Raw genomic sequence first — 25,700 nt, forward strand, 5'->3', positions numbered from 1 at the left:
AACTGTTGGAAAGCTGCAGCGGAGGTCTTCATGTTCCCTCAAACATCTGGAGTTTACTGGGATTCAGAGTTCTGGGTGAACACACACTTTATTAAAATAAGTCTTCACTCTCTGAACTGAGATTTTCCCTTTGATAATTATTCAGGGATCACAGGTCCAAATTAGGAACCAACAAACTTTAAACTGCAGCTTCTTTATTTTTCTGTTTGAAGAGTTTTTTTCCAGCAGAATTCTTTTACATTGTTGCAAATTCACAAGGTCATTTTATTAATTCAGTGGGACAATTTTACAGCCAGTGAATGAATAATATATTGTTGTTGTTGTATTTTATTGTTGTTGTCAATAATAGTAATAATAATAATAATAATAATAATAATAATAATAATAATAATAATCGTCTTTTAGTTTGGTGTGTTGGACTGGTCCAATATTTGTGCTCGACAGATCAGGAAGTTACATTATTTTATTACCTGTTGCCTGTCAGCTAATCTACTCAAACAGTTGATTTTACTGGTGTGTGATGATGCTGCAGCCAGAATTTGTCTATCGGTTGGCACAAATCAGATGATAATTTATCTTGCAGGGAATTAATTTATTCTTTTTTTTTATTCCAGCAGCCATCATCAGAAAATATCAGTGCAAAAGAAAAGGGCAAAACACAATAAAGCAAAAAAAACGTCCTAAAGGCAAATGCACAAAAAAGGCATAAAATAGGTGGATTATTGTGTATATTAAATTAAACAAGTATACAGTAGTAAAATGAAGAAAGAGGAGTTTCCCGTGAGACGATGCGCATCAATCTTCAAATAAAAGAATATTTAAATATTTCAGATCAATTCCGCCCTCTGCTGGACACATCAGGGAATTACAACTTCCCGTTTGCTGCTCCAAAAACCCTCCTGGTGTTAAAGTCCATGAATTTGCTATTTAAGAAACTTATTTTAACGTAGTTGCTGCTAAAATGCCAATAACGAAATAGCTTATTAAAATTCCCGCTGTAAAAGTTAAGTGTGAAAAATCCTTCTGTACCAGTTGGCTGTGTTTCACGTTGACAGTTGTTTTCCCACACAATGAGGAAGTCCCGTGGAAAGGAAATGGTTGCAGGAATGCTGAGAATCTGGTCACACCGGAGTGGTTCTGCCTCTATCCTGGCACAATATCATCAGGATCATCCTCAACTGTCGGTTCTGCTGGCAGCTCCACTGGTCATGTGCCTTTTGTAGAATATCCAACCTCTTTAAAGACGAAACACAAAATGGAGTCGTCTTCTGATCACAACGGGGACGCTGTAGAGAGATGTTTGATTAACTGACAGGTCGCTGCCAAGACTTCACAAGTGATTGTTGTTATTCAGCATGTGGGAAGCAGCTTGTTGACTGGGATCTCCTGAGAAGGCTGCTGGTGGGAACATTTCATCATTAAGATTAGAGCTGGAACCAAGCTGGAGAAATAAAAAGGCCTATTTTTAAAGCAATAAACGCAGCGGGTTTTAGTTGCTCACCAGGATTATTCCTTGTCCTGATGCAGAACCGAATGGTGACGCCCACCGGCAGCAGCAGAACCACCAGGATCACTATGATAACAGCAGCACCAGGATGATTTGAGGATGAGACTGGAACACAACACTGAACTTTTACTGCTCAACCTGTGAGGTTATGTTCATTTAAATGAAGAATCCCAGCGCTATGATCCGAGTGTAGGTTAGAGACAGGGATTGAGCCGAACATGTATTTCAGAACTGAAAAGGAAGCTTCTTTGGACATGATCTTTACTGGACCTTCAGAGGCTCACCAGTCTCCCCCCAATTGGTCCTGATCTGGTTTTTGTCCAGTGTTGTGGTGATTTCCTTCCCTCCAGACAGCTGAAACACACACTTGTAGCTGCTCCAGTCTTCAGGTGGGACTGAGGACACGTTCAGGTCAACACTCATCTGGAAGGTTCCGTCAGGGTTGAGGAGCATCTCTCCGTGGTCCACGTCCTCATGGAGCTCCTCTTCACCTTTCCTCCAGGACAGTGTGGCTCTGTCGGGGTAGAAGCCTGTAGCGTGGCAGCTGACAGGAGAGGAGGGGGTCTTCTGGAGCAGAGACACTGACGGCAGCTCTGGGGGGACAGAGAGGAACCTATCATTTGTCTCATGGTGGTTCATCAGCAGGACAAAGTCAACCTTCGCCCCAATTTAAGGCTTCAAATGCTGCAACTGTTTAAACCTGATCAAAAACACCTGAAGAAGCTAACTGGGTCGGTAAAACTGAGAAGAGTCACGTTTTCCTGCATGTTGGACATATGAATGCAGGCAGTCAGTGACATCATCCTGTCACCTGGTCCTGCTGAGTTCTTACAGAAGGTTATCGTGTCTCTACCTGTTCTCTCCAGGTGCTCCTTCATAATGGCAGAATATTGCTTCATCCTTTCTTGGTGATGTACAGACTAATCCTGAGTGTTCTATGTTCATCAGAATCCCATCTGGGTTTTACAGCGAGAGCCTTTGGTGTCAGAGCCGTCCAGTGCAGCGTCTTCAGGTCCAGTTCCAACAGGTCTTCTCCGTCATAACCAAATTTTGAGAAAGCAGAGATTTCTCCTGTCTCACTGTCCAATTCACAATGATCAAGCTTCTGTATAACATGGACACCTGCTGGGAGAACGCAGAGGTCAGTAAATCTGGAGCATGCTATGCTAATTCACCTCCTTTCTTGAGTGCACAATGAGTTCTGCATGGAAGAAAAAGTGGATCATGGTCTCACCTCCAGTCTGATTGTAGATCTCCTTCACATTGTACATCCAGTACTTCATGTAGGCTGGAAAACGCTCCACACACTCTGCAGTGTACCAGTCCAGCTGTTCTTGGTGATGGTCCAGGAACGTCTTTGCCCAGTTTGTCTTTGGCTCTACTTTCTTTTTAGTGGTGTCGCAGTATCCAGCCTCAAGTCCACTGACCTCCACACTTGCAAAAAACTCAGGGATGTTTGGGAGTCCAGAGGACAGGGAGTAGTAAATGGTGAGGGACGGTTGCACTAGGAGACAAACGGGAGATCTTTTAAGACTGCAGACTGTAGGAACTCCAATAAATGGGCTGGAACCTGTGAGGAGGATCTTTTAAAGTGCATATAATTGTCCCATGGCTGCTGTTGTTCCCCAGGGCAAGGCCTACTTTCTGCCACCGCGCTGTCCTCGCCTCACCCTGGCTTCTCACCTGACCGGTGTCTCCTCTCCTTTGATTTGGAGTCTTTGAAATTTTGAGTTGAATGCCTCGATGCTCATGGGCCAAACATGAATCTCTAATAAAGAGGACTGTGTTCCGCTGAAGCAGGTGATTGTTTGCTGCCTTCCAGAGCAGCATTCAGCATCAGGACAACTCAGATTTCCCCATCTTTCAGACCAACGCTCTTATTTTGAGGTTAGAAACCCTGTTTACTTTTCTTAGTCATGAACGTGTGTAAATGTAGGAGAATCACAGGAGGAATGTGAACTTACCTGCAGATGCAGATTTACAGGAAAGCAACAGCATGAACAATAATTTCCTCATTTTGTCTGGCTGAATAGGTCTGAAGGGCTGATGTAACTGGAGTTTTTATATCCTTCAGGTTGGGGTGGAACCAACTGATTTATTTTCCTCCCACCAAAAAATTCATCCAATGAAAATATGAAACACAAAATAAAGTGCTCCTTCTGTTCTGAGCTCTTGAAATGTCACACATATTTTTTTAATTTACTTAGAAAAATTCTCCTAATATATGTATTGTATTTGAAATGTACAATACAAAACTGATATGATCATTTAGACCTGTAGTAGGTAAAGGCATTGGAAACTTTTATTGAAAATAAAGTAAATCAATAAAACAAATATAAGTGTCCCTATTTTCAAGATGCTATTATCTTCATATATGGCTCCCAGAAGTAAACAAAATTGTTCTTTTGGTCTTTCTAGGCTTCATTCTGAGGGTTCAGACATTTATTTCAAACATGTTATAAGTCACTATTCATATTTTGGCTCTTATTAACTACGTTTGCAGATGACTTTTGGAATTAGATGTGAGCTGGGTTACTTTTGGTTATGTCAGAGCTTAGGTTAGAACCTATGAAGGTCAATAGATACATTTAATTACACCCAAGGAAAGGGAATATTTTACACTTGAAAACTTAAAAGAAGTAATCCAAATCTATATTATGTAAAGAAGGAAGATGATTCCCATTTAATTTAGCTGATAATTGGCCTAAAATTGCGGTGTACTTGTCCGGGTTCTACAGTAAACTTAAATTCAAAACATTTTTTTCACTTTCACATTTTCCAAATCCACGCACACCGAAGCTCACATCCTGTTTTCCTCTGGGATACTTCAGGAAAGCCTCGCGATATCTCGCGATATTTCAACCGTTATATCTTCTGGTTTCTTTCTGTATTTCACAAATAATGTGTTTATCAGTATTCGTGGAAGGCGAGTTGCATAAAGATATAAACACGATTCAGCATAAATATGGTGACGTCGTATTCATTTCAAACATGTTTGTTTGCCAACAGACACACGACAAGGGAGCATAGAAGGAAGCTCCATCGGAATGGAACGCGCCCCCGCGAGATTTGGTTGCGTTTACTTGAGTAAATGCCACGTCTTAACAACGGCGTCAACTCTGGGAGAACTATAAGGAGTTCCCCAAACACACTGCTCTGCAGCCAGGAGAGAGTGATCCAGCGGCTCGACGCCTGGTGATATCCGACGCTACCCGGTAAGAATGCAGTGTTTACTTTCACAGTGATTCCTCCTGGCGCGGAAGCATGCTAGCACGTAGCTGCTTCGCCAGCTAGCCGGCCGGCTCCCCATGTTTAATGATCGGATTTGGCAGTTTACTGTCAGATAAAGGCTGCGCCTTTTAAAGATCTGACACTCTTTGTTTTTCTTTCATACCCGACGTGTGGTCTAATCTTCAGGTGGCTTGACGAGGCGTCAGCTGCTCGCAGTTTATGACAGAAGGTTTCCTAAAGCATCAACAGATGCTCCGACTCACTTTATAAACGTTGCATTTGATGGAAAAACGCGGAAATCTGCAGCTGGGGGCGACAATCGCTGGCAGATTTGGTCAGTTTGTATGAAAAGTAAACTTTGTTGAGGAAGTTAAAGGAGAAAACGAGAGTAGCTGTTTGTTTGCCAAACTGTTCCTTTAACGTTGCCTGTAACTATTTGTTCCTGTGATGTTCAGATGATGATTTTCATAAAGTGTGGAAGAGAAAAGTTATTTCCTTTATTTATTTTCCCCCGCAGACCGACCAAAATGGGATGCCCACACCTGCTGCTGCTGGCGGTTGTCGCATCTTCACTATTTCCTCTAAACTTACATTCAGGCTCTGCTCACAGCCATTCCCATGGTGACCACAGCCACCATCATCATGGTCACTCCCATGGAGACCAGGAGCATTTCCATGACCCTGAGGTGAAGATGTTCCATGGAGCAAGCAAGTGGAGCGCTGAGGCCAACCTCCCCAAAGAGGAGCCCCATGGACATGGACATGGACATGATCACGATCATGGACACGCTCACGATCATGGACACGCTCACGATCATGGACACGCTCACGATCATGGACACGGACACGATCATGGACACGCTCACGATCATGGACACGGACACGATCATGGACACGGACACGCTCACGATCATGGACACGCTCACGATCATGGACACGCTCACGATCATGGACACGCTCACGATCATGGACATGCTCACGATCACAAGGAGGAGAGTGGCCACCGGGGCTCTCAGGGGTGGAAGAAGGACAAGAGGAAAGCCCCACAGAGGGACATGGTGGAGCTCTGGATGCAGGTGATGTGGTCTCGGGAATAATGTGGTGAAGATGAATTATCCAGTCTTTTCCTAGCCTGTCCCCTGCAGGGATAAATCCAGGAATGTCTGTTTCCTCCTGTCATCTGCACAGTTGTAGTGCAAATATTATCACCCCGTCTGGCTAAATATGTACACAAGGAGGACTTTTTGATCAACTTCAGAGTAGATTATAACGGTGTCTAGAAAAGGGGCGGGACATAAAACTCGTTTGGTCCGGCTGAGGTCGTGGACGGTGTCACGTGGACAAACAGCAGAGGGGCTAAAGGAGCTCAGTGTGTCTCAGGTGCTTCGACCGCTTTAATAAAAGTCTCCCCCTCTCCTCCTCCAGGCCATCGGGTCCACCCTGCTGATCAGCGCGGCTCCCTTCCTCATCCTGTTCCTGATCCCAGTTCAGTCCAACAGTGACCAACACCAGAACCTGCTGAAGATTCTGCTCAGCTTCGCCTCGGGGGGTCTGCTGGGCGACGCCTTCCTCCACCTCATCCCTCACGCGTTGGGTAGGCTCTGATGACTTTTGCTCGCGGTTGCACAGGTTTGTGTTCAGTGCCCGGAGACGTCGGATGGAGCGAATCCAAACAGTTTGATGGGAGTTTTCTCGGACGGCGTTCCCGACTGTCTGTGTCCCTGAGAGCAGCTCGTAAAACACCTCGCAGCTCTTCTAACGGTCGTTCGCCCATGTTGACACGCAGCAGCTTTGAGGCACTTTTCTCCTGTTTGCTCGCAAACAGGAGAAAACATCCGTACACGGAGATCCTGCAGGACGGGACCGTTTGCCCCTCCAGCCTGGGCGGCTCACTCCTGTGTCCCCTGTGGTTCATCCCACATTTATTGATTCAAATGATGTTGAACGGTGACTGGAGAGACGAGTGTACATGAAATGTCCTTTCATTCTACTCTTCCCCTGCGCAGCCCCACACTCTCACCATGGAGACGACCACGGACACGCCCACAAAAGTGAAGAGTCCCATGGCCACTCCCACGGTGGGCGCTAATTACCTTGTTTCACCAGGAATTTACCCTAAACTTCTGTGATTTCTGCTTCCTGTGAGCAGAAATGTTCTGTCTTAGTCGGGTTTTGAGTCCGTTCACGCTCTCGGTTTGTATCTCGCGGTCTGACGGTTGCTCTGTTCCCAGGAGCCGAGCACGATCACGTCATGTCGGTGGGTTTGTGGGTTCTCGGAGGACTCGTTGCGTTTCTGATCGTGGAGAAGTTTGTGCGTCTGCTCAAGGGCAACGAGGGCCACGGCCACTCTCACAGCTCCTCTCAAGGTTCGTCGTCACAAACTCGCCTGCCGCTCCTGCTCAAACGCACGTTTCCCTGTGAGGGTGTGGACTGGGGGGAAATCTGACCTCTGTTTGATACTCAGCCAAGCCAAAAGAAAAGCACAGTGATGACGAAGACGAGAAGGAAAAGGAGAAGACGGCAAAGGCCACAAAAGATGAGCCCTGCACAGGTGAGTTTAGGTCGAGTTTAAGTTGATTTAGGTTGAGATTTTTAACTTGTTCAGGTTTACCAGGTCAGGCCTGATGTTAGAAAAGTGCTTTATTGATTTCTTTTAATGGGAAAATCTAAAAACTTAAAGTCTGAAAACCTTTATTTACCCCTATAATTAGCAGTTCTGCCTTTTAAAAAATGAATGTGCGCCCCCAGTGGTCAAATACGAAATACACTACAAGTATATTTTCATAATTGTGTTGATCAAAAAACTCCCAATAATCTTGAATCTCTCTGGATGAAGGTAAGTGAGGGTGGCGTGCATTAATGCTGCTCATCATTGCTGCTATTGTTAGAATTCTGCAACTATTTCCACGCTGCATTCTTTAGGTAATATAGTTAAAAATTATGATCGGATCTGTTTTATTTTTCTTAAATGTAACTATTATTAGATGTTCTTGAACGCTGCATCATCACATCTACATCTGTTGTATTAGTCTGGAATTCTGAGGGCGTTACTGGCGCTGTCAGCAAGACAAAAATGTTCAGTTAGACGCCATCATGAACACGAGCAATTGTAATTAATATCATGCATTAATTACAAAATGTAACAACATAAATGATTTTAAAAACGCTCTCACAACATAGACATCAAGGTGTCGGGTTACCTGAACCTGGCAGCTGACGTCATCCATAATTTCACCGATGGCCTGGCCATGGGGGCGTCCTTCCTGGTTAGTCCGACGGTCGGCACGATAACCACCCTCACCATCCTTCTGCACGAGGTCCCGCATGAGATCGGAGACTTCGCCATCCTCATCCAGTCAGGCTGCACCAAAAGAAAGGTGGCTGAAGCGTTTGTTGCTCTGCACGTGTCCCGTGAACGGTGATGTCATCACCGATCAACAGATCGATACCTCCTGAAACAGCATCTCACCGTCGCCGTCCGCTTCCTCTTTCCCATCAGGCCATTTTTCTCCAGCTGCTGACGGCCCTTGGGGCTGTGGCCGGGACGATCTGCTCGCTGTTGGCGCAGGGCGCGGGCACGGCAGCGACCACCTGGATCCTCCCGTTCACTGCGGGGGGCTTCGTCTACATCGCCACGGTGACGGTCCTCCCAGAACTGCTGGTGGGTCGCTCCAGTTTCGGCCAGTCTGTGATGGAGATTCTGGCTTTGCTGTTTGGAGTCGGCATGATGGTGGTGATCGCGGAGTACGAGTGAGACGGGAAGGCCAGAAGGAGGACAGGAAATGGTGGGTTTACGTGGATTAATGCTTACGAGGGGTGTGTTGTCTTTTTACCAGCTCCTTTCTGACTCAAAGGTCCGGGAGTGAAGGGTTTTGGTGTATTTAGCCGTTGGTCACCTCTCTGATCTGTGCTCCAAACTTCCATCCGGAGCCACCGTGTCTGTGAAGTCGCTGAATAAGCTTTTTGAACCTCTGCTGACTGAGGCCAAACCGTGTCCACTAAATTTCACTCGGCTGTTTGGTCCTGTTCCTGTTTGTCGACAGCAGGCCAAATTTTAAATGTAGCGTTAGCCACAACACCCCCCCTTTTCCATTTCCTCCATTTTTGTGTCTGATGCTTGAAATGACATTTCTGATTATGTTTTTTAGAGCAGAGAATGCTTTTTTCTCTCTTTAGTCAGCTGCTCTGTTACATGTCCGTCTCTGTTGGATGTGAATATTTTAACATTCCACAAAATAAATAATTGCCACTTATGACTTCAGCTGACATCTTTATTCTCATTCAAATATTTTAGTCTTGATATTAATATATTTATATTATTATTAAAAGTGGTGGAGCAGTAGTTTAATGTGGTGCAATATCGCAAAATGGCCACAAGAGGGACCCAAAGTCCGCGTTAGTCGCTTATTTGAATTTAATATTCTCGGATTGAAAACCGCTATTAAAATGGCGATTTTATGCTGTTATTCTGTGTTTTTCTTTATTAGACTTTTCCATGATCTGTGTTATTGTGCTTACAGCCTGATTACACTCTGACATCACTGAGCCTCAGCAGCTAACTGGCACATCAACATGATATTTTTAGATGAACGAGTAAAAACATGCAGCTGCATCAACGTTCACAACAGGAGCAGCAGAGGAGGAGTCAGTGATCAGCAAATACTGAGTCCATGAAAGAATTCTGATTCACTGTCTTAACTTTATTTAGTTTGAAAACAGAAGTTTAACAGTAATTATAGATAAACAACTGAGTTAATTCACATAAAACATGTTTTTTTTTTCATCGTACAGGAGTGAGATGCAAAGTAACTTTTAATTATCTTTCTATCAATGTTTGGACGAAAAGTAGTTTCGCCACATTTCCACTTCAGCTTTTTACGTTATCTGTTTATTTCATCTGTTATTTCACAACTTCACCATTTCAAACGAAGGTCAATTTCACAATCTCAGGTTGTATTTTTCGAAGCTTCTGAAGGCAGAAACCAAAAGAAGAGACAGGAGCTGAGTGAGGCTGGTTTAGTTAGCAGACTGCTGCTGCGGATGGTGCTGCTTTATTTGTTGCTTTCACTTCACTTCAACCTGAAACAAACCCAAGAAACTAAAAAGCACTTTCAGTGGTTAAAAATCGTGTTTTAATGTTTTTGTTTTTTTTAAAAAGGAAATCTTTTAAGTTTTGCATTTGGAAATCCAAAGCAATTAATTTGTAAGAATTTTAGAGGATGTGTGATATTGAGCTGAAAGTTAAAGATGTTTTTGCGTCTTTTATTGTGAGTTAGTCTGATGCTAGAAATGGGAGGAGACAGGAAACCGCCAGAGCTGAACCATTAATTTGGTCGACCACATAACACGTTCAAACATGATGAGAGCAGCTGGTCGCTGAGGCCCAAATATCAGAAAAGACTCCTCATCTCCGAGGCTTTACCACCCACTGATGGAGGGCTGCAGGTCAAAGGTCACTGGCATCGCTGCAGTGGTGGGAACTTTTGTGTGTGTTTTTAATTTGGCTGTCCAAACTGATCAGAGTTTGATTCTGCTTCAGCGTGACCCTGGATCAGTCGGGGGGGGGGGGCTGGGAGTTACTGGCTACCCCCCCCCCCCATCGGCCTAAGACCCGCCCCCACAGACAAACAGGATGGAAACACTCTCCTGACTTTAGTTGGAATACTCTGAGAAAGAGGCTGCAGTCGATCCATGCGTCCCTGTCCCAATGGGCAAACCCGAACAAAAGGCCTCTAACTAAAAGTGGGCGTGGCCTTCACTGCTAGGCTCCGCCCTGTGGCCATGACGGTGCTGTGTTTGGACGTGGTGCTGTCGTCCAGAGACTGCTCGTTGGACTGCATCATTTGTCTCTCCAGGTCGTCCTCCAGAGCCCTCTTGTAGACCCCTGTCAGACTCTGCCTGAAGTGGCCCCTCCCCTGCAGCCCCATGCAGAAATACAGAAGCGGGTTGATGCAGCTGTTGAAGTACGCCACAGCCGACGTGAGCGGAGACAGAATCTTCACCGCCTCGTTCTTCGCATCCACCAGCTTCACCAGCTGGATGCAGTGGTACGGCGCCCAGCACACGAAGAAAGCGATCACCAATGATGCCAGTATGCGCAGGGGGCGGGACTTTCCTGACAGGCGGGTCCGGCGAATACCAACCCCGGCCAGGATGTAACAAACGAGGATGACTATGAAGGGCAGCAGGAAGCCGCACAGGAAGCGATTGGTGTACAGCGCTACATTAGTGCTACTCTGCCCGTCGTCAACACCCGTAGAACACCGACTCAGGTTGTTGTTACCCATAGAGACGCGGCGGTAAACAAAGTAGGGGGTGCTGAGGATGACGGCCGCAATCCAGACGCCAATGGCCACCGTCCTGGCGGCCAGTAGGGTTCTTCTTCGCTTGGCAAAGAATGGCTGCCATACGCAGAGCACCCGGTCCATACTGATGATGGCGAGCAGGAACACAGAGCAGAACATGTTGGCGTACTTGAAGAAACCGTTGAACCTGCAGAAGAAGAGGCCGTACGGCCAGTGGTCGTAGAAGAGCTTCTTGATGAGCGACAGGATGCGCGTGGAGCAGAAGACGAAGTCGGCCACGGCCAGATTCACCAACCACACGTTGGTGACGTTGGGCTGAAAAACAGAATAACAGCCGAGTGTTAAAAAGGTTGACGCTGGCGGATCCTCTGGGGAGCTCAGGGTCCTGGTTGGTTCCTGGACCTGGACTCTGCTGCTCCTCAGATCAGATCAGCTGTGAGCAGCCAGTCAGGTGTTAGTTTATCAGATTAAAGGGACAATGGCGCCTGTTTCTTTGGTGGCCAACGCATCAGGGCGGGTTTGAGGTCAAGTGAAACAAAATGGTGGTTTCTGGTCTTTGCGCACCTTTAACTTGAATCCAGCCACCCAAATGACCATGGCGTTTCCCACAAGGCCGAACAGGACAGTCACAGTGAAGATGATGACGGCGACCTTGGCAGCGATGGCCTCGATGTCCCCGCTGCCCTCCTGCCTCTTATTGAGGATGTGAGGAGACAGAGACGTGTTTAGGAACATTGTTCCACTGGAAAGGAGAAAACATGGATGAAGGGAGAAAAAGACAAATCCAGCAAAGACGCAACCTATGTCAGACGTATGTCGTAATGGCAGTTGCCATGGAAACCAATGACGCTGGACCGGAGAGATGACAACCAGGAGCTGCCAATGTGAATTTGTAAGGAAATGTTATTCCCAGAAATGAACCAAACACCAGTAATCCCAGTCTGAGTGGAACAGAATGAGCAGAAACTGCTGATCCAGGAAGAGAAAGATGAGAGAGGCACTAAAAAAGGACTGTAACGGAAAAACAAAAGCATCAAACCTACAAATGTTTAAAAGATAAATATATACAGTATATATATATTTAACTTGATCACAATAATTCTTACATCTAATTTACTCAGGGATGATTTTGAGTCAGACTTGAGTCAGACGCACACACACACACACACACACACATACATACACCCCCCCACACACACACACAAACACAAACACAAACATATATACACCCCCCCCACACACACACACAAACACAAACATATATACACACACACACATACATACACTTCTGTATTTGTAGCAGTTTCGTTCTGTGTTTACTTCATCTTTCTTCAGAAGGGAACCACTGCGCTGTTGCTCATATGACTGATAAGCTTGAATAAAACTATCCTGTCTAGTCTTTATGTCATGTGATATATGTATATAATCCAGTATAACTGAAGCGGCTGCATCAGGCTACCTGGTAGAATCACCTCATGTGTAACTGCTTCCAGTCCCACTGGTTCCGTCAGATGGAGAAGAAACTGTTCTGATATCTGTTTGTTTCACTAATGAGGGGAAAGAAAGACGTTCTGACCTATAAATATCCCACAAACAGGAAGTCACCCATCTTTCCATTGAAAGAGACTAAAGACTCGAAAGACTCTTTCCATGGAAAGATGGGTGACTGATGGGTGAAAGTTTAGGGGAGTCCCTGCTGTTCTCTTCTCTTTGATCAAACACCTGGAATCTGAAGCTTTTGGTCTGGTTGGTTCCTGTCTGGATCCACCAGCAGACCAACATCAGATCCAGACACAAACATTGGAAACTCCATCAAGTAATCAAGAGAACCATCATACTCACATGACTGAGTGGAGGTCAAGCGCTGGGTTTTGGTCTCTTGAACGCCCGCAGACCCCAGATGTGCTGCTCCAGGCTGGGTACACATGTCCCTGAGAGCTGCCTGTACCATTCAACACAATTCATCTCTCTCTCTCTCTCTCTCTCTCTCTCTCTCTCTCTCTCTCACACACACACACACACACACACACACACACAGGGGGAGGGGCCTAGGCTGCGAAAAGCGACAAAGGAAACAAGAACTAACAATTGTGCAGCAAAGTTTGTCTCAGCCAAAATTGTTCACAAATTATTGATAAACTCATAAATAAGAGGATCATCACAGGTGTTTTCAACCCAATTCTAAAGAAAAATGCGTGTAAAAAGACACAGCATAAATTGACAAAGACTGAAATAGCCTGTAACACACATCATAAAGATACCGCATGTTTGCACACATGTTTACATAGAGTGCATATCTTTTAAACAGCAGAAACATTACCGAACCATACTGTCAATAAACTACTAACTAATGCAAAGATAAATGCATCAAGATGAAATGAAGGTTCTTAACAGAAACCAAATGCTGTTATATAAATTAAACAAACTCATGTAATACAAATATACTGTCTATTCTCTTGTAATGAAATCTATTTATTTATTTTATTCCTTGTTTCTTAAGCAATTTGCACATCTGTATTGATTCAATTGCTTTTTATATTTTGAACAAAAAAGTGTTTCATAAACATTAACCAATAATCTATTACTTATTTTAAAAAAGATTATCTTATTTGTTAAAATATGACGTAATACTTGATTGAAATAAAAAAAACCAGTAATTTTTCTACCGTGTTCGACTGCTGCCCCCAAGTGGTCACATGTAAAACTGCAACATGTACAAACAACATGGCAAAGTCAGTGCTGGGGGTGGGGGTTGTTGAAAAAGATTTGCTTGAGCTGTTGCATTTGATATAAAGAGGGGAGGTCGGTTATGCAGATTCAGCCACCACTACGTGCAGTCTGTCAAAGTCTCAACAGTGAATGTGACAGTTTGGAAGAACTGTAATTGCCTAGCAACAGCTGAATTACATCAGCTCCCGTGGATCCCACTATTGTAAGTCGGTCTCACCACACTCCAGCGTGTTGCTCTCAAACAAAACTAATCCTCAGACAGTTTTACGGGTAGTTTCATCATGTGGTTTGAAACTGTCGGCTGCTCTGCAGAGAAGGAACATTTACTTAGATGTCAGTGTTCCATCTGTGAGACACATCAGGAGGACACGGGTAAGCCAGTCTTTTATTTCAGACCTTTAGCCTCAGACTGTCTTAATCTGGCCTGAGGAGAAACTCTCCCCCTGTGAGCCTCCACAGAGTTCAGATCAAGGAAACATGTGCAGCATCCAGCAGCAGACGTGGACGGACGACTCTTGTTCCCTCGACATGCGACAGCTCTGATGAAAGGACGGACATTTCCAGGCAACCGTATTCTACAGTGTCATTATCTGCTCGGGTGTCATTGTCTCCTGAGTTGCCCTCACGTTGACCTGTTCAATAGTTCCCCTGAGCTGTGCTGCAAACTCAGATAGATGGTCCTGGTGAGCTCACACCCCTGCCTGGTGACAGAGATAAGGAATCACACACCACAGGCTGAACGCGGACCCTCATCTATCTGTGATGAGCAAAAATAACACAATATCCTTTACCGCCAGCATCGGAGGATTCCTGCTGGGCCCCATTCAGAAGCTGCTCGGGAACAAAGGAATGAAGCTTGCTGGTTGTTTAGATGAAGCTGCCTGTCGGTGTTTCCAGGGTTTGGTGATAATCTTCTGTTTTTGCCATGACGCATTCAAGGGTCTTCCTCTGTGAGCGAGCCATCCCACCTGATTGTTCTCCTGTTCCTCTGAGATTTAGATTACATCGTCCAGGGCCTGATGAGACTGCGGCCCAAACTCATCCATCATGATGTTCCTCCATCACCGCAGATGATGACACTGTCACTAGGAAACGAGCAAAACCGGGGCAGCAGACGCTCCATTGACGAAGCTTCTGCGAGGAGATCCTCTTTGCTAACGTTACACCGAAGGAGACGTAGAACAGCTGTTCATTTTAATTTCCTGCTGTTGGCTCCTGACCAGTTCAGCGGTTTCAGATGGGAAAGTTTGTTTTCCACTTTGTCGTGCTGTGAAAGCCACAAACAGTGTTGTGATCCATTCCACGTGTTCTCAATAAACTAAAGGAACGTCTCCTCAGGACCAGGGCCCTCTGCAGCCCCTCTCGCCTCCACTGTATTTCTGTCCACTAAACCAGGCTGAGCTGCAGCTTATCCCCTCACATCAGCTCAATAGTCATTACTTTCTCCGGCACAGACCTGCCAACTCCACTTCCTCTGACAATCAATGGCGAGTAAGAGCCCCCCCAGGCCTCGGGACAAAGTGGGCATTGATCTGCGTGGAGTGTGTCTGAGATAACATGTTAATAACATGGAAGTCGCACCTGTGGAGGAGCTTCCAGGCCTGGAATCATCACTTAGAACAGGAAGAAGTGAGTCGAGTCAGTCAGATACTTCTTAATAAGCTACCTGGTGATCCGTATTGTGGCAGTCTGGAATATTATTGAATCTGGAAGGTTTTAAAGAGCATCCATCCTTTCTGCCTCCCATCAAACTTTGTCAAAGCAGAAGATCAATATCAATTTTGTTGCTCCAACACATTGACCAGAGGCTGGATGACAGAGGAGCTCCTCAAAGGCTCTGGGCTGCGGTGCCACGTATCCCCACCGTAGCTTCACCTCCGATATCGATGTTCAGTAACAGATACAGCTGATCTGTGGTTGAGAGAACATAAAAAACGTGTCTGTGAGGAGATGAGCCCACTGCAATAATCCTGAACTGTTAGAGCAGCATACGCTGAGCCGTCACGCTGACACATGACAGAGATTAAGCCTCGCTCGCTAACATTCTTCAGCAGAACATACAGGCCTGTGCTGCCGGTGTGAAGCTGGAGGAGGAAGGCCAGAAGCTGATGAACCAACGGCGATGACAACAGTACTTAAAGTGTAGAAGAGAGGCCGAGCCTGGTCCGGAGAAATCCTCCATCAGAGGCTGCATGCGGCAAAACCAGATGGTGTAATTATGTTGGTGATTGAGCAGCGTGGAAGCGGGGCGCATCTATCCTCCCAGTGCAGAAACGTCCTCCTGGTTTCACATCAGCAGAGGGACAGACATCGCTTCCTGTCTAGGAGAGGAGAAGATCTAGGTATCACTTCCAGAAAAGCCGATAACCAAAGTGATGAAGTCTGAGTCTGTGCCCGAGGAGGTCAGCTGAGGTTCCCCACAGCAGATCCAGGACGATAAGATCTGGAATAAGACATCGGGATGAAAGACATCAGGACTGCCCATCCAGCTTCAGCTGCTTCTGTGTTTCCTCTGAGCTGACTGCAGCACGAGGAGAATCTCCTGCAGCCCCTTTCACACGTGCACCATTATGCAGCCCCTTTCACACGTGCACCATTATGCAGCACACAGGCCTCATGTGTGAATGCAGACGAACAGAGCGGAGGTGAGCGGAGGAGCAGAAGCTGAGGTCTTCCTCACCTGTGAGCTACTTATTGTAATTGAGTTGATCACTTTTAAATAAAGACACTCATTGTTCTTCCTTTGCTGCCGCCTGGAATCAAATTGTTACCTCAGTAACGAGGTCAGGAGTGGGTTTTCTTTAGATCACAGCTCACTTCGATCTGTTGCTGTAGGTCGGCTCATCTGCGTCGTCCGGCTCTTGTGTCGCTACAGTGGCGCTGACAGCTAACAGAGGGAGGGGGTGTGGGAGACTTATTGAGTGTCGGGCCTGTGTGAATAAAACCGCTCCGGCAATCGTCTGGCTCAGCAGCACGCGGGAGCGATAAGGAGCGCCCAGTTGATACGGTGTCAAAAAGAGGAGTTTCCCGGCCCTCCGCCGCCATTGCTCTCTTTTCTCCTGCTGTCTGCAGAGGAGGCTGCAGATAGAATCTTCAGGAAGAGGAATGCTCTCTCAGCGCCCGGTGCTGATAACGACATCATCTTTTGCCACTAAATCTGTCTTGGGCTTGGAGGGGGGGGGGGGGCATTAAGATGGCAAACAGTCATATCAGAGCACGGCAGCAGCGTTGCTCTTCAGGTTCTGAGCATCAGAGCACGGCAGCAGCAGGAGTATGAGACTAAGTGACTCTAACTGGCTCCTGATGACACTTTGATTTTGTCCTGACACAAACTCTTTACTGCAGAGTTGTAGTGAGGCCTCAGGTTGGAGGATGTTCTGGTCCCTCTGTGTTCATCAGCAAAGGGTGGAGAACCTGTGACCCCATCAGCTCACAGCTCCTGAATATTTGGTGTGAAAGTTGGTGAATAATGGCCAGAAAGTACAGAAACAATCTTTTCCTTTTCCTGTGACACTGTTGGCCTCTGAAAGTTGTTTTATGCTTTTATCTGATGTTCTTCTGTCGTTTTGTCACGATGCTCCTAAACTAATAAAACAGACGGATGAATTTTAAGCTTTTAGTTTCATAAACATGCACTCAGGAACGTTTGCTCAGCCACAAAAACAAAGAAAGCCCTTTATTTTGGTACAAATTACTTATATAATTTTTAACAGGTTTCCTCTAATTTGACTGACTGCAATTATCCAAACTTCCTAAAACATTAGATTGTATTTAAGCTCATTCCTGCATAAAATCTTTTTTTTTTTTAAAAACAAATTGGATCTTAACTGAAATAGCTTGAGATGAATTCAGTTGAGAATTCTTCAGTAGAAAAGAACATAGCTGCTTCTCCTTACTGAAGCTTCAACAGCAGGTGAAAACACCTTTAAACTGGTTGTAATGCACCCTTCAAACATCTGGAACATCAGGAACATCATGTTTTCAGTCGAGTGGATCCTTGAAGCATCGGGTTCTGAGTTCAGCTGCTGCGGGAAGCAGGACAGATTCCTCTGCATGATACCTTCTCACCCACCGAATCAGCTCTGTTCTTTCTGAGGCTTTCAGAGACTCTTGCTCAGAGGGGTTTTGGAGTCTTTCTGCAATCAGCGGCTCCTCTCAGTCAAAGTTGGATCATTTGTGGGAAAAGGGAGTGTGTGAAAGACACTGATGATCGTGGGTGATGCCAACAGCCAGCAGGACAGTGAGAGGGGACTGTGTGTGTTTGGGGCTGGCTCTGACAGAAACATGCTGTACAGCTGGAGCAGCTTCTTCTGCAGCACAGCTCCTGCAGTAAGTGGGTCAGCAGATGTGATCTAACAGCAGCTCCTCTGGCTGCTGCAGAGCTCAGTGGAGCTCACAAACCTGGTAAAAGCCTCCAATCAGGGTTCAAACGGGATGGACAGCAACACACTGGACAGAGATTATTTTAACTGAGTTTAGCGTTTCATTTTTGCCCACTTCCTCCTGCTCTTATTTCCCTCCCACCCACTTAACCTCACCTGTGGCCAATTACCTCCCCCTCCCTCCGCGGCCTTCCGTCGTCCAGTGAGTGGCTTTACAATAGTTTTACTGTCTGAGTTCAGAGTTCACCTGTTTCATGTGTTTTAACTGGGACGGAACTGGAACTGGTTTCAGGTAAACAAATCGATACTGTTGTTGATGATCGATACTGTTGTTGATGATCGATACTGTTGTTGATGATCGATACTGTTGTGGAGGATCGATACTGTTGTTGATTATCAATACTGTTGTTGATGATCGATCCTGTTGTGGAGGATCAATACTGTTGTGGAGGATCGATACTGTTGTTGATGATCGATACTGTTGTGGAGGATCGATACTGTTGTTGATTATCAATACTGTTGTTGATGATCGATCCTGTTGTGGAGGATCGATACTGTTGTGGAGGATCGATACTGTTGTTGAGGATCGATACTGTTGTTGATGATCGATACTTTTGTTGATGATCGATACTGTTGTTGAGGATCGATACTGTTGTGGAGGATCGATACTGTTGTTGATGATCGATCCTGTGGTTGAGGATCGATACTGTTGTTGATAATCGATACTGTTGTGGAGGATCGATACTATTGTTGATAATCGATACTGTTGTGGAGGATCAATACTGTTGTGGAGGATCGATACTGTTGTTGATGATCGATCCTGTTGTGGAGGATCGATACTGTTGTGGAGGATCGATACTGTTGTGGAGGATCGATACTGTTGTTGAGGATCGATACTGTTGTTGATGATCGATACTGTTGTTGAGGATCGATACTGTTGTGGAGGATCGATACTGTTGTTGATGATCGATCCTGTGGTTGAGGATCGATACTGTTGTTGATAATCGATACTGTTGTGGAGGATCGATACTGTGGTGGAGGATCGATACTGTTGTGGAGGATCGATACTGTTGTTGATGATCGATCCTGTGGTTGAGGATCGATACTGTTGTTGATAATCGATACTGTTGTGGAGGATCGATACTGTGGTGGAGGATCGATACTGTTGTGGAGGATCGATACTATTGTTGACAATCGATACTGTTGTGGAGGATCGATACTGTTGTGGAGGATCGATACTATTGTTGATAATCGATACTGTTGTGGAGGATCGATACTGTTGTTGAGGATCGATACTGTTGTGGAGGATCAATACTGTTGTTGATAATCGATACTGTTGTTGATAATCGATACTGTTGTGGAGGACTGAGACTCAGCGACTGACTGGAATCCTCAACTATCTGAAGCTACAGGTGGAGTTTGATCCTCCTCCAGGTGGATTCATGGTTCTGTGGCCCCCAAATAAACCAACCAGTGAAAAACTCATCAAATAACAACATTGATCAGAAAGTGTAGGTTTAAAATATCGTGTTCCTCACTGTTACTGACTGTCAATCCTGACAAACACCAGTGAGCATCAGGACAAGTTCAGACTTAGAAATTCAGGTTCAATCGCTGAATAGTGAACTTCGAGTCACGTGTTGACTTGACGCCACCTGTCGTTAAATTCCCACTTTTCTGTCGCAAACGCTTCCGCGGGGCAGAGTTCGGTCCGTCTCGCGTGAACCCTGCTGTGCGGGGGCGAGCTCGTGTCACGTGGTTAACGGTGTCAGTTTGACGAGCGCTCCTTGCACGCGGGGTTCAGACCCCATGTTCTCGCGCGGCGAACGCGCGCCCGTTGGAAGGAAAGCTCCGTGTTTTGCGCGCAGCAGCGGCGCGCCGACGGGTCGGGTACCCTGTGCCAAAAGGACTTCACCTCCCCTCCCCGAGAGGAGAGGACCGCGACTCGATCTCCGGCAGAGGTGTCGCTTCCGGAGCTTTAACCGCGGATACGAGCCGGAGAATTAAGATGTCAGGAGCCGCTGCGGGATGCGGGTAAGTTTGTCCGGGTGAACCATCTGTGGCGCAAACAAAGATGTGAGAAAGTGGAAGGAAACTTGTCGCGGCTCGGTTCTGGCATGTGCGGAGTCAGGTGAAGTGGGACACAACGGGAGGCGTGCGTGTGGCGCTGCGTGAGAGGCTGTGTTGTTGGTGCGTCTGGAAGCTGCAGACAGACAAAACCTCCCCTGCGCTGCTGCTTTTGTCCGCTGACTGTTGGCTGAAGACGCCGATGAGGGCGGCACATGTGCGACCTGTTGACCCCAAACCGGGCTGATTCCAAACTGAGCTCAGGTGCAGAATTCTTGCTCACCTCTGCATGGACCTGACAAAACAACGGTGCTTTCGCGTCCCTTTGGTGTAAATACGTCTGATGGTGAACACAAAAAAATTCAAGTTTTCAACCACTGACCCACAGGACAGAGGAAGATGGAATAGAAAACAATATCACACCTCTGTGAAGAGACCGATCCGGTTGTCGTCATGGTGGCGGGACCTGGGAGGCAGCGAGAGGCTGCAGGCTGCGGCAGCGCCGCTTCTTTTCAAAGCTCATTTATGCCTTTCATGCCTGCACTTTAAACCCTTTGATGTTTTTTCCTGCCTCCGAACCTCCGCTCACTGCAGCCACACTCCAATATGTTAATATTCTCTGATTGACTTACGAATCTTTTAATTAACCCACTTGTATGCGCGCCACAGCATTGTCCTCTGTGGAATGGCAGCAGAGATGGGGAAACGCCCCCCCCTCCCATGACAGAATGACAGGCTGTCAGTTGGGATTTCAAAGTCAGTGGCAGCTCGGGCTGAAATGATTTTTTTTAGAAGCTCTGCTTGTTTCTGTGAGAAATCTGGGGGGAAAGTGCTTTTCCACGCTGGATGTGGTGATTAAGACTTCAGCTACACGATACAATATTAATGACTTTGGGAGATATCAAAGGAGGAGGCTCAGAGATGCTCTAGCCTGGAGTAAGCCTACATTAATAATGGGCTTAATTCCATCAGCAACTCCACTGTTTCTTTTGCTCTTTCATGTTGAGCCTTGTGCCTGAATCAAAGCAGTTTAATGATGCCATACATTTTCATTTTCTCACCATTTACTCCAGTTTTGTCTTTGTCTGCATTTTTGACTCTTTTCTACCTTCAGCCACACACTTGCCCACGATTCTGTGCACGCGTGAGACACCCATGGTCATGTGATTACCGCCGTCAGACAGTAGGTGGCAAAATGCTCTCAGGGATCTCTGCTAATGTCTGATGGCTCAGGCGGGTCACACCGGCGCCACTGATGTCGCCTGCCTCACCCACAGAACCAGAACAGGTTCCAGAGCTGCTCATGATAAAGAGCAAAATTCTAGCCTGCAGTCTCATTTAGAGCTCTTAAATCCTCCGGTCGGGGTTCTGGATGGACCGGAACATTTTCATACCCTTTTGCTTTTTCTCTGATTCTTCACAGCTGCTGGTTTGTTGTCAGGGTCCAGTAAAATTCTTCATCCTGAACATTTAAGTTAAAGGCAAAAAACTGTTAAAAAAATTAAAATTATCTGTCCCAGTAGAACCAGTCGATGTATGCTCTCTGTCCCAGTAGAACCAGTCCATTTTTCCCTCTCTGTCCCAGTATTATTTATATCCAGTGTTTTATGGGACTTTGGGTCAGAAGGTCACCTGTTTGAATCAGAATTCTGCTGCCACATGGTTGCACCAGTCCTCCCAGTCAAACCTGTGCTTACTGGTGTCCACCGCTGCAGGTTCCTACGGGAGATGACGAACGTGGGTTCTGTGTTCTAGTCTTCAGTGTTCTCGTGCATGGAAACTGAGTTCTTAATTTGGAAAAGCAGAAATAGACGGCGTTGTTCCGCTCCTGCTATCGTATTATCTACAAGTGACGGCATAATTAAACACGTACTGTACGGCGAATGAATACGATGGACCGTGTAATGTGGCGAGCGAGGGAGCGGAGGGGTGGGAAAAGAGAAGACGAGATTATAGAGAAGCCTTTGATGCCGATTCTGGCTCTGGGAATCCTGGTGTGCCTTCAGGGGAAAGCTGCTCTCACACAACATCAATAATGAATGAAAGATATCTGCTTGGGTGGAGGACTGAGCTGAAGCAGCATACTGATGTCAGCTGCTGGAAAAGCGGCACTTCATTAACCGGAGAAGAGGCCGGCGTCTTCCTCTTCACCTTTGCTCACACAAAAGGCCATTTAGAAAACTTGGTTAGCGATGACCGACGCTGCATCTTTGCCGAAACACAATATTCTGAAGGGTTGAATAATTTAACCTGAACGAGCTCCTGGTTTCAGTTTCTCAGTTCCTGGAACTCACTCAGGAGCTTCCAGACAGAAGGACAGAACTCCAACAAATCAGAAAGATGAGAGGAACCATTGAGAAGTTTGATGCTGCAGGTCTGAACGGTAACCAAAGCAGAGTTTTGGCCGCTTTGGGCTGGAGCTGCAGGGGTGCGCACGTTTTCAGGCTCTCACCGAGGATAATGAAGTCCATGCTGGGGGAACGACTGCTGGCTCTGGATTCCTGCTCGCTTCTGGCCCGAGGAGGTCACAGCGCGCTGCTCAGATGCCTCTGCTAGCGTCATCATTAGCAATAAGCTAACAATCTTCACAGCTTCTGGCCGACTGGTTTTGTTTGCGATGGAGATGAAATCAGGGCTCCTGCAGCTACCCGTTGTGTTCAGGCTTCAGAAATGCTTCAGACATTTTTAGTAAACAGCATGAAAAACAAAGAACTTTCCAGCTTCTGGGACAGCTTTAAGAAGACTATTTCTCATGGCGTGTTTCCTGAGGAGGTTGTTAATTCTGAAGCTCTGTCAGCGGCTGAGAACATGCAGAAACCATCGCTACTTTAAAGAAGTGAGCCAGTGGGAGCAACAGAATCAACTAATCACATGTTGAATTCCCTGGAAAAAAAAGTGTCCATGAAATGATCCTGACACCGTCTGCTGTGTCCCAGAGGAGCCCAGTTGACTCAAACTGGGCTTGATGGTGATGTTCAGACTCTTTCATGTCCTCCTTATAACTATTTTAGCAGGGAGGAGAAGTGGGAGGGCTTTTTTCTTCCACAGCAGAAGTTATTTGAAGGGCATGTTAGCCTGCTTTCAATACTTGCATTTGCAATGCAAATGACTCATCTGAATAATCCTCCTGGTTAACTGAGACTGTGGCACATTCATCCACTCTAACACGGAGGTCACGGCATTTACTGCTGGGGAGGAACCACCGACAAGGTCAACTCTCATCTGAGAGCAGAGGGTTGAAAATTTAGACCATGTCCAAGTTCAGGACAGGTTCCTCCTGCTGTTCGTTCTGCAGTACCACTGGGGGGTCTGTGGGGGCAGCAAAGAGGCAACACCAAAGCAACGTGACGTTTGAGGTTTTGTAGATTGATGGTGCAAATGAGTGTAAGTGTCCCTTGATGTCCCACGTCTACATCTCCAGCAGCTATAGCGTCCATAACCATGTTCGAGAGTGAGTGGTCAATGTTTTGGTTCTTCTGCCACAGAAGTAACATGTAGCAAAAGTGTAAATGTTCGCATGCAGGAAGTCCTCTGCGTTGTCCAATACGCTGCTCACGCGAACGGACGAGTCACCTGTTACGGCCTGAATTGGCTCCTCAGACGTATCAAAGTGGGTCGACCCCAGGTCCGACTCCCGGAACAGGAGAATCCTCATCCCGATTGTTGTCGCGTTCTTGTGCGAGAGAGTAAAAACATCGCAGAAGTTTTTCTGAAGGTTTTTGACTGCGTCGTTCTCGGGCTGCAGCCTCAAACTCTCCTTGGACTCATCTTCAAGGACGATGAAACATCTCTCGTGGATGCGTTATAGTCCTGCTAGCAGGCTAACTGCACAGCCCGGCTCAGGCGGGAGTCTCCGCACCAGCGAAAGCTCGTGTTTCTGCACCCTGGCTCCAAGAGCAGGCAGTGTCCTCCCTCCATGACACATACGGGGCTGCAGCTGGTGGCGGCGTTTTGGCGTTTGCGTCTGCAGCCTGCAGCTGTGAACACGCGTGTTTGTGTGTTTACCATCGGTGAGTGATGAGTCACCTCTCCCTGAACCTTCAGAGTCCATCGGCTGCCAGAGTGGCTGCTTACCATGCCAAACGTTTGTACCCATTGGCTGCGTCTGGTGAGAGGGGAGTCCCTGGCACCACGCCGCCCCCCCAACCCCCCCCCCCCCACCCCTGCTCCCCAAAGACGACAGTGATAATAGGTGAGGGGGTGTGAAAATCCCCTCAGATTCTCAGCTTTGGGAGCCAGAGCCATTGAAAATGTTCCTGAAAGTCCTCAATGAAGACAAGGGGAGGGAGCAGGGATCACCCTGGTGTTTTAACCGTCGGTAATTTATGCATCACGTGCACGACATTCCAAAGGTTATTTTAGGGAAGTTGGCAAAATGGGGTTCAGAAGGAGGCCACGGTTCTGTCCTCAGGCTCCTCCGTCCTTCCACATCTGCATTAGACTCATTAGAAGAATGAGTCTGGGCTAAAATTCTAAACTCTGAAAAGCTAAATTCTTTGTTTCCTCTGTGTGAATCTTGGATTTGTTGGATCTTTTTCTGGCTCACGTTGGGGTTAATGTGCCGACGCCACCCTCTGACTGATCTTCTGTCTTCATTAATAAACCGCTTAACATAATATTTCCATGTCGGAGGAGTCGTCTGTTCTCAGAAGGTTTGTGAGGCGTAAAGTGGGATCGTCCTGTTAAACACGGTGTCAACCAGACATGAAGGTTCTCGAGGCCTTCAGCAGCAGAACCAGTCCATGACGTTTCACCTGTGATGACCTGATATTCTCAGGTGAGATAAAGGATAGATGGATGATTCTTGAGGCTCTCTAGACACACCAGCTGGCCCCCTTCTCCTCTCCCCCTCTCTCCTTCCTCTTCTTCTCTCTCTTCTTTTCATCCTCTCCTCCTGTTTTCCTTTGGGCCTGGAGGCTGATGGAATCCACAGCCTGTTCCGGGGCCCCTGACCTGGTCTGGTCACGTCTGCAGGCCCACAGAGCTGCTTTAAACACCTCACAGGTCACCTGGGACTCGGCTGCCTTGAGCTCTGAGGCGGAACCAGAGTCTTGCAGGCAAAATCCTGGCTGAAGCTTCTGGCCTCCACGGAGCCCCAACAATCTCACAAATGATGCTCGGATATGAAAAGCTTCACTTCCACCTCTTTAGCAACAAAAGAGACGGTGCCTGTGAGGAGCAACTATCTGAATACAAAGGGCTTCGTTACTATCTGGGCTTAATGTTAGTTACCAACACGCTTTGACGGTGATCACGGCTCATTCCTTTAGTTCACCTTCTCTAGCTGCTACTGTAGGTCATCGTGAAAATAACTGATGCTAAAACGTTTGTTCGTCGATGATGTAACCTCCTACTGGGAGGCATTTTTGTTTGGATGTATTGATTAGCATCAATGCTAACACGATGCTCCCTCAGAGGTATCGGGACAGAGATATTTAAAGGACTGCTTTTTATGGTTTGAAATTAAAATATACGTTA

General features: G+C 46.5%; 3 protein-coding genes and 1 long non-coding RNA gene across 8 annotated transcripts in view; 2 read left to right on the forward strand and 2 right to left on the reverse strand.

Moving 5' to 3' along the window:
- Positions 1 to 1,257: 1,257 nt before the first annotated feature.
- On the reverse strand, positions 1,258 to 3,558 carry LOC101076994 (major histocompatibility complex class I-related gene protein-like). The gene is made up of 6 exons (XM_029845506.1): positions 3,472 to 3,558; positions 2,742 to 3,011; positions 2,408 to 2,629; positions 1,792 to 2,178; positions 1,502 to 1,612; positions 1,258 to 1,286 (listed from the first exon to the last, which is right to left on the reverse strand). The coding sequence occupies exons 1-6, from the start codon at positions 3,521 to 3,523 to the stop codon at positions 1,273 to 1,275; spliced, it is 1,056 nt and encodes a 351-aa protein (XP_029701366.1). The 5' UTR covers positions 3,524 to 3,558; the 3' UTR covers positions 1,258 to 1,272.
- A 977-nt stretch (positions 3,559 to 4,535) lies between these two features.
- On the forward strand, positions 4,536 to 8,999 carry LOC101076312 (zinc transporter Slc39a7). 4 transcript variants are annotated; one of them, XM_011617593.2, is made up of 9 exons: positions 4,536 to 4,722; positions 5,256 to 5,814; positions 6,164 to 6,332; positions 6,745 to 6,816; positions 6,970 to 7,104; positions 7,203 to 7,289; positions 7,919 to 8,115; positions 8,238 to 8,523; positions 8,593 to 8,999. In XM_011617593.2, the coding sequence occupies exons 2-8, from the start codon at positions 5,266 to 5,268 to the stop codon at positions 8,490 to 8,492; spliced, it is 1,464 nt and encodes a 487-aa protein (XP_011615895.2). In that variant the 5' UTR covers positions 4,536 to 4,722; positions 5,256 to 5,265; the 3' UTR covers positions 8,493 to 8,523; positions 8,593 to 8,999. The 4 variants fall into 4 exon arrangements, with proteins under 4 accessions (XP_011615895.2, XP_029700445.1, XP_029700447.1 ...); XM_029844585.1 differs by having other exon boundaries at positions 4,537 to 4,722; positions 5,256 to 5,563; positions 5,618 to 5,814; positions 8,238 to 8,999; XM_029844587.1 differs by having other exon boundaries at positions 4,537 to 4,722; positions 5,256 to 5,529; positions 5,584 to 5,814; positions 8,238 to 8,999.
- A 428-nt stretch (positions 9,000 to 9,427) lies between these two features.
- LOC101076771 (C3a anaphylatoxin chemotactic receptor-like) lies at positions 9,428 to 13,015 on the reverse strand. Of its 2 annotated transcripts, none has more exons than XM_011617591.2 (3): positions 12,886 to 13,015; positions 11,608 to 11,785; positions 9,428 to 11,358 (listed from the first exon to the last, which is right to left on the reverse strand). In XM_011617591.2, exons 2-3 carry the CDS (start codon positions 11,776 to 11,778, stop codon positions 10,471 to 10,473), a joined length of 1,059 nt encoding a protein of 352 aa, XP_011615893.2. In that variant the 5' UTR covers positions 11,779 to 11,785; positions 12,886 to 13,015; the 3' UTR covers positions 9,428 to 10,470. The 2 variants fall into 2 exon arrangements, with proteins under 2 accessions (XP_011615893.2, XP_029700480.1); XM_029844620.1 differs by having other exon boundaries at positions 11,608 to 11,736; positions 12,886 to 12,979.
- Positions 13,016 to 19,921: 6,906 nt separating this feature from the next.
- The window catches only part of LOC115251653 (uncharacterized), a 41,197-nt gene continuing 35,418 nt past the window's right edge, over positions 19,922 to 25,700 (forward strand). The window contains exon 1 of the long non-coding RNA XR_003890167.1: positions 19,922 to 20,189. This is a non-coding gene — a long non-coding RNA (uncharacterized lncRNA). The remainder of the gene's footprint in view (positions 20,190 to 25,700) is intronic.

Source organism: Takifugu rubripes, chromosome 12 (genome assembly GCF_901000725.2).
Source record: "Takifugu rubripes chromosome 12, fTakRub1.2, whole genome shotgun sequence".
NCBI classification, from domain to species: Eukaryota; Metazoa; Chordata; class Actinopteri; order Tetraodontiformes; family Tetraodontidae; genus Takifugu; species Takifugu rubripes.

Bases quoted from the DNA above. Each gene is read 5' to 3' on its own strand.
- LOC101076771 (XM_011617591.2), bottom strand. From the start codon at position 11,778: ATGTTCCTAAACACGTCTCTGTCTCCTCACATCCTCAATAAGAGGCAG. The intron at 11,359-11,607 runs GTGCGCAAAGAC...TCTGTTTTTCAG, and splicing joins TGGCTGGATTCAAGTTAAAG to CCCAACGTCACCAACGTGTG.
- LOC101076312 (XM_011617593.2), top strand. From the start codon at position 5,266: ATGGGATGCCCACACCTGCTGCTGCTGGCGGTTGTCGCATCTTCACTA. The intron at 5,815-6,163 runs GTGATGTGGTCT...CTCCTCCTCCAG, and splicing joins TGGTGGAGCTCTGGATGCAG to GCCATCGGGTCCACCCTGCT. The intron at 7,105-7,202 runs GTTCGTCGTCAC...TTTGATACTCAG, and splicing joins CTCTCACAGCTCCTCTCAAG to CCAAGCCAAAAGAAAAGCAC.
- LOC101076994 (XM_029845506.1), bottom strand. From the start codon at position 3,523: ATGAGGAAATTATTGTTCATGCTGTTGCTTTCCTGTAAATCTGCATCT. The intron at 3,012-3,471 runs GTAAGTTCACAT...TTTGTCTCCTAG, and splicing joins CTGTAAATCTGCATCTGCAG to TGCAACCGTCCCTCACCATT. The intron at 1,613-1,791 runs GTGAGCCTCTGA...GTTGTGTTCCAG, and splicing joins GACCAATTGGGGGGAGACTG to TCTCATCCTCAAATCATCCT.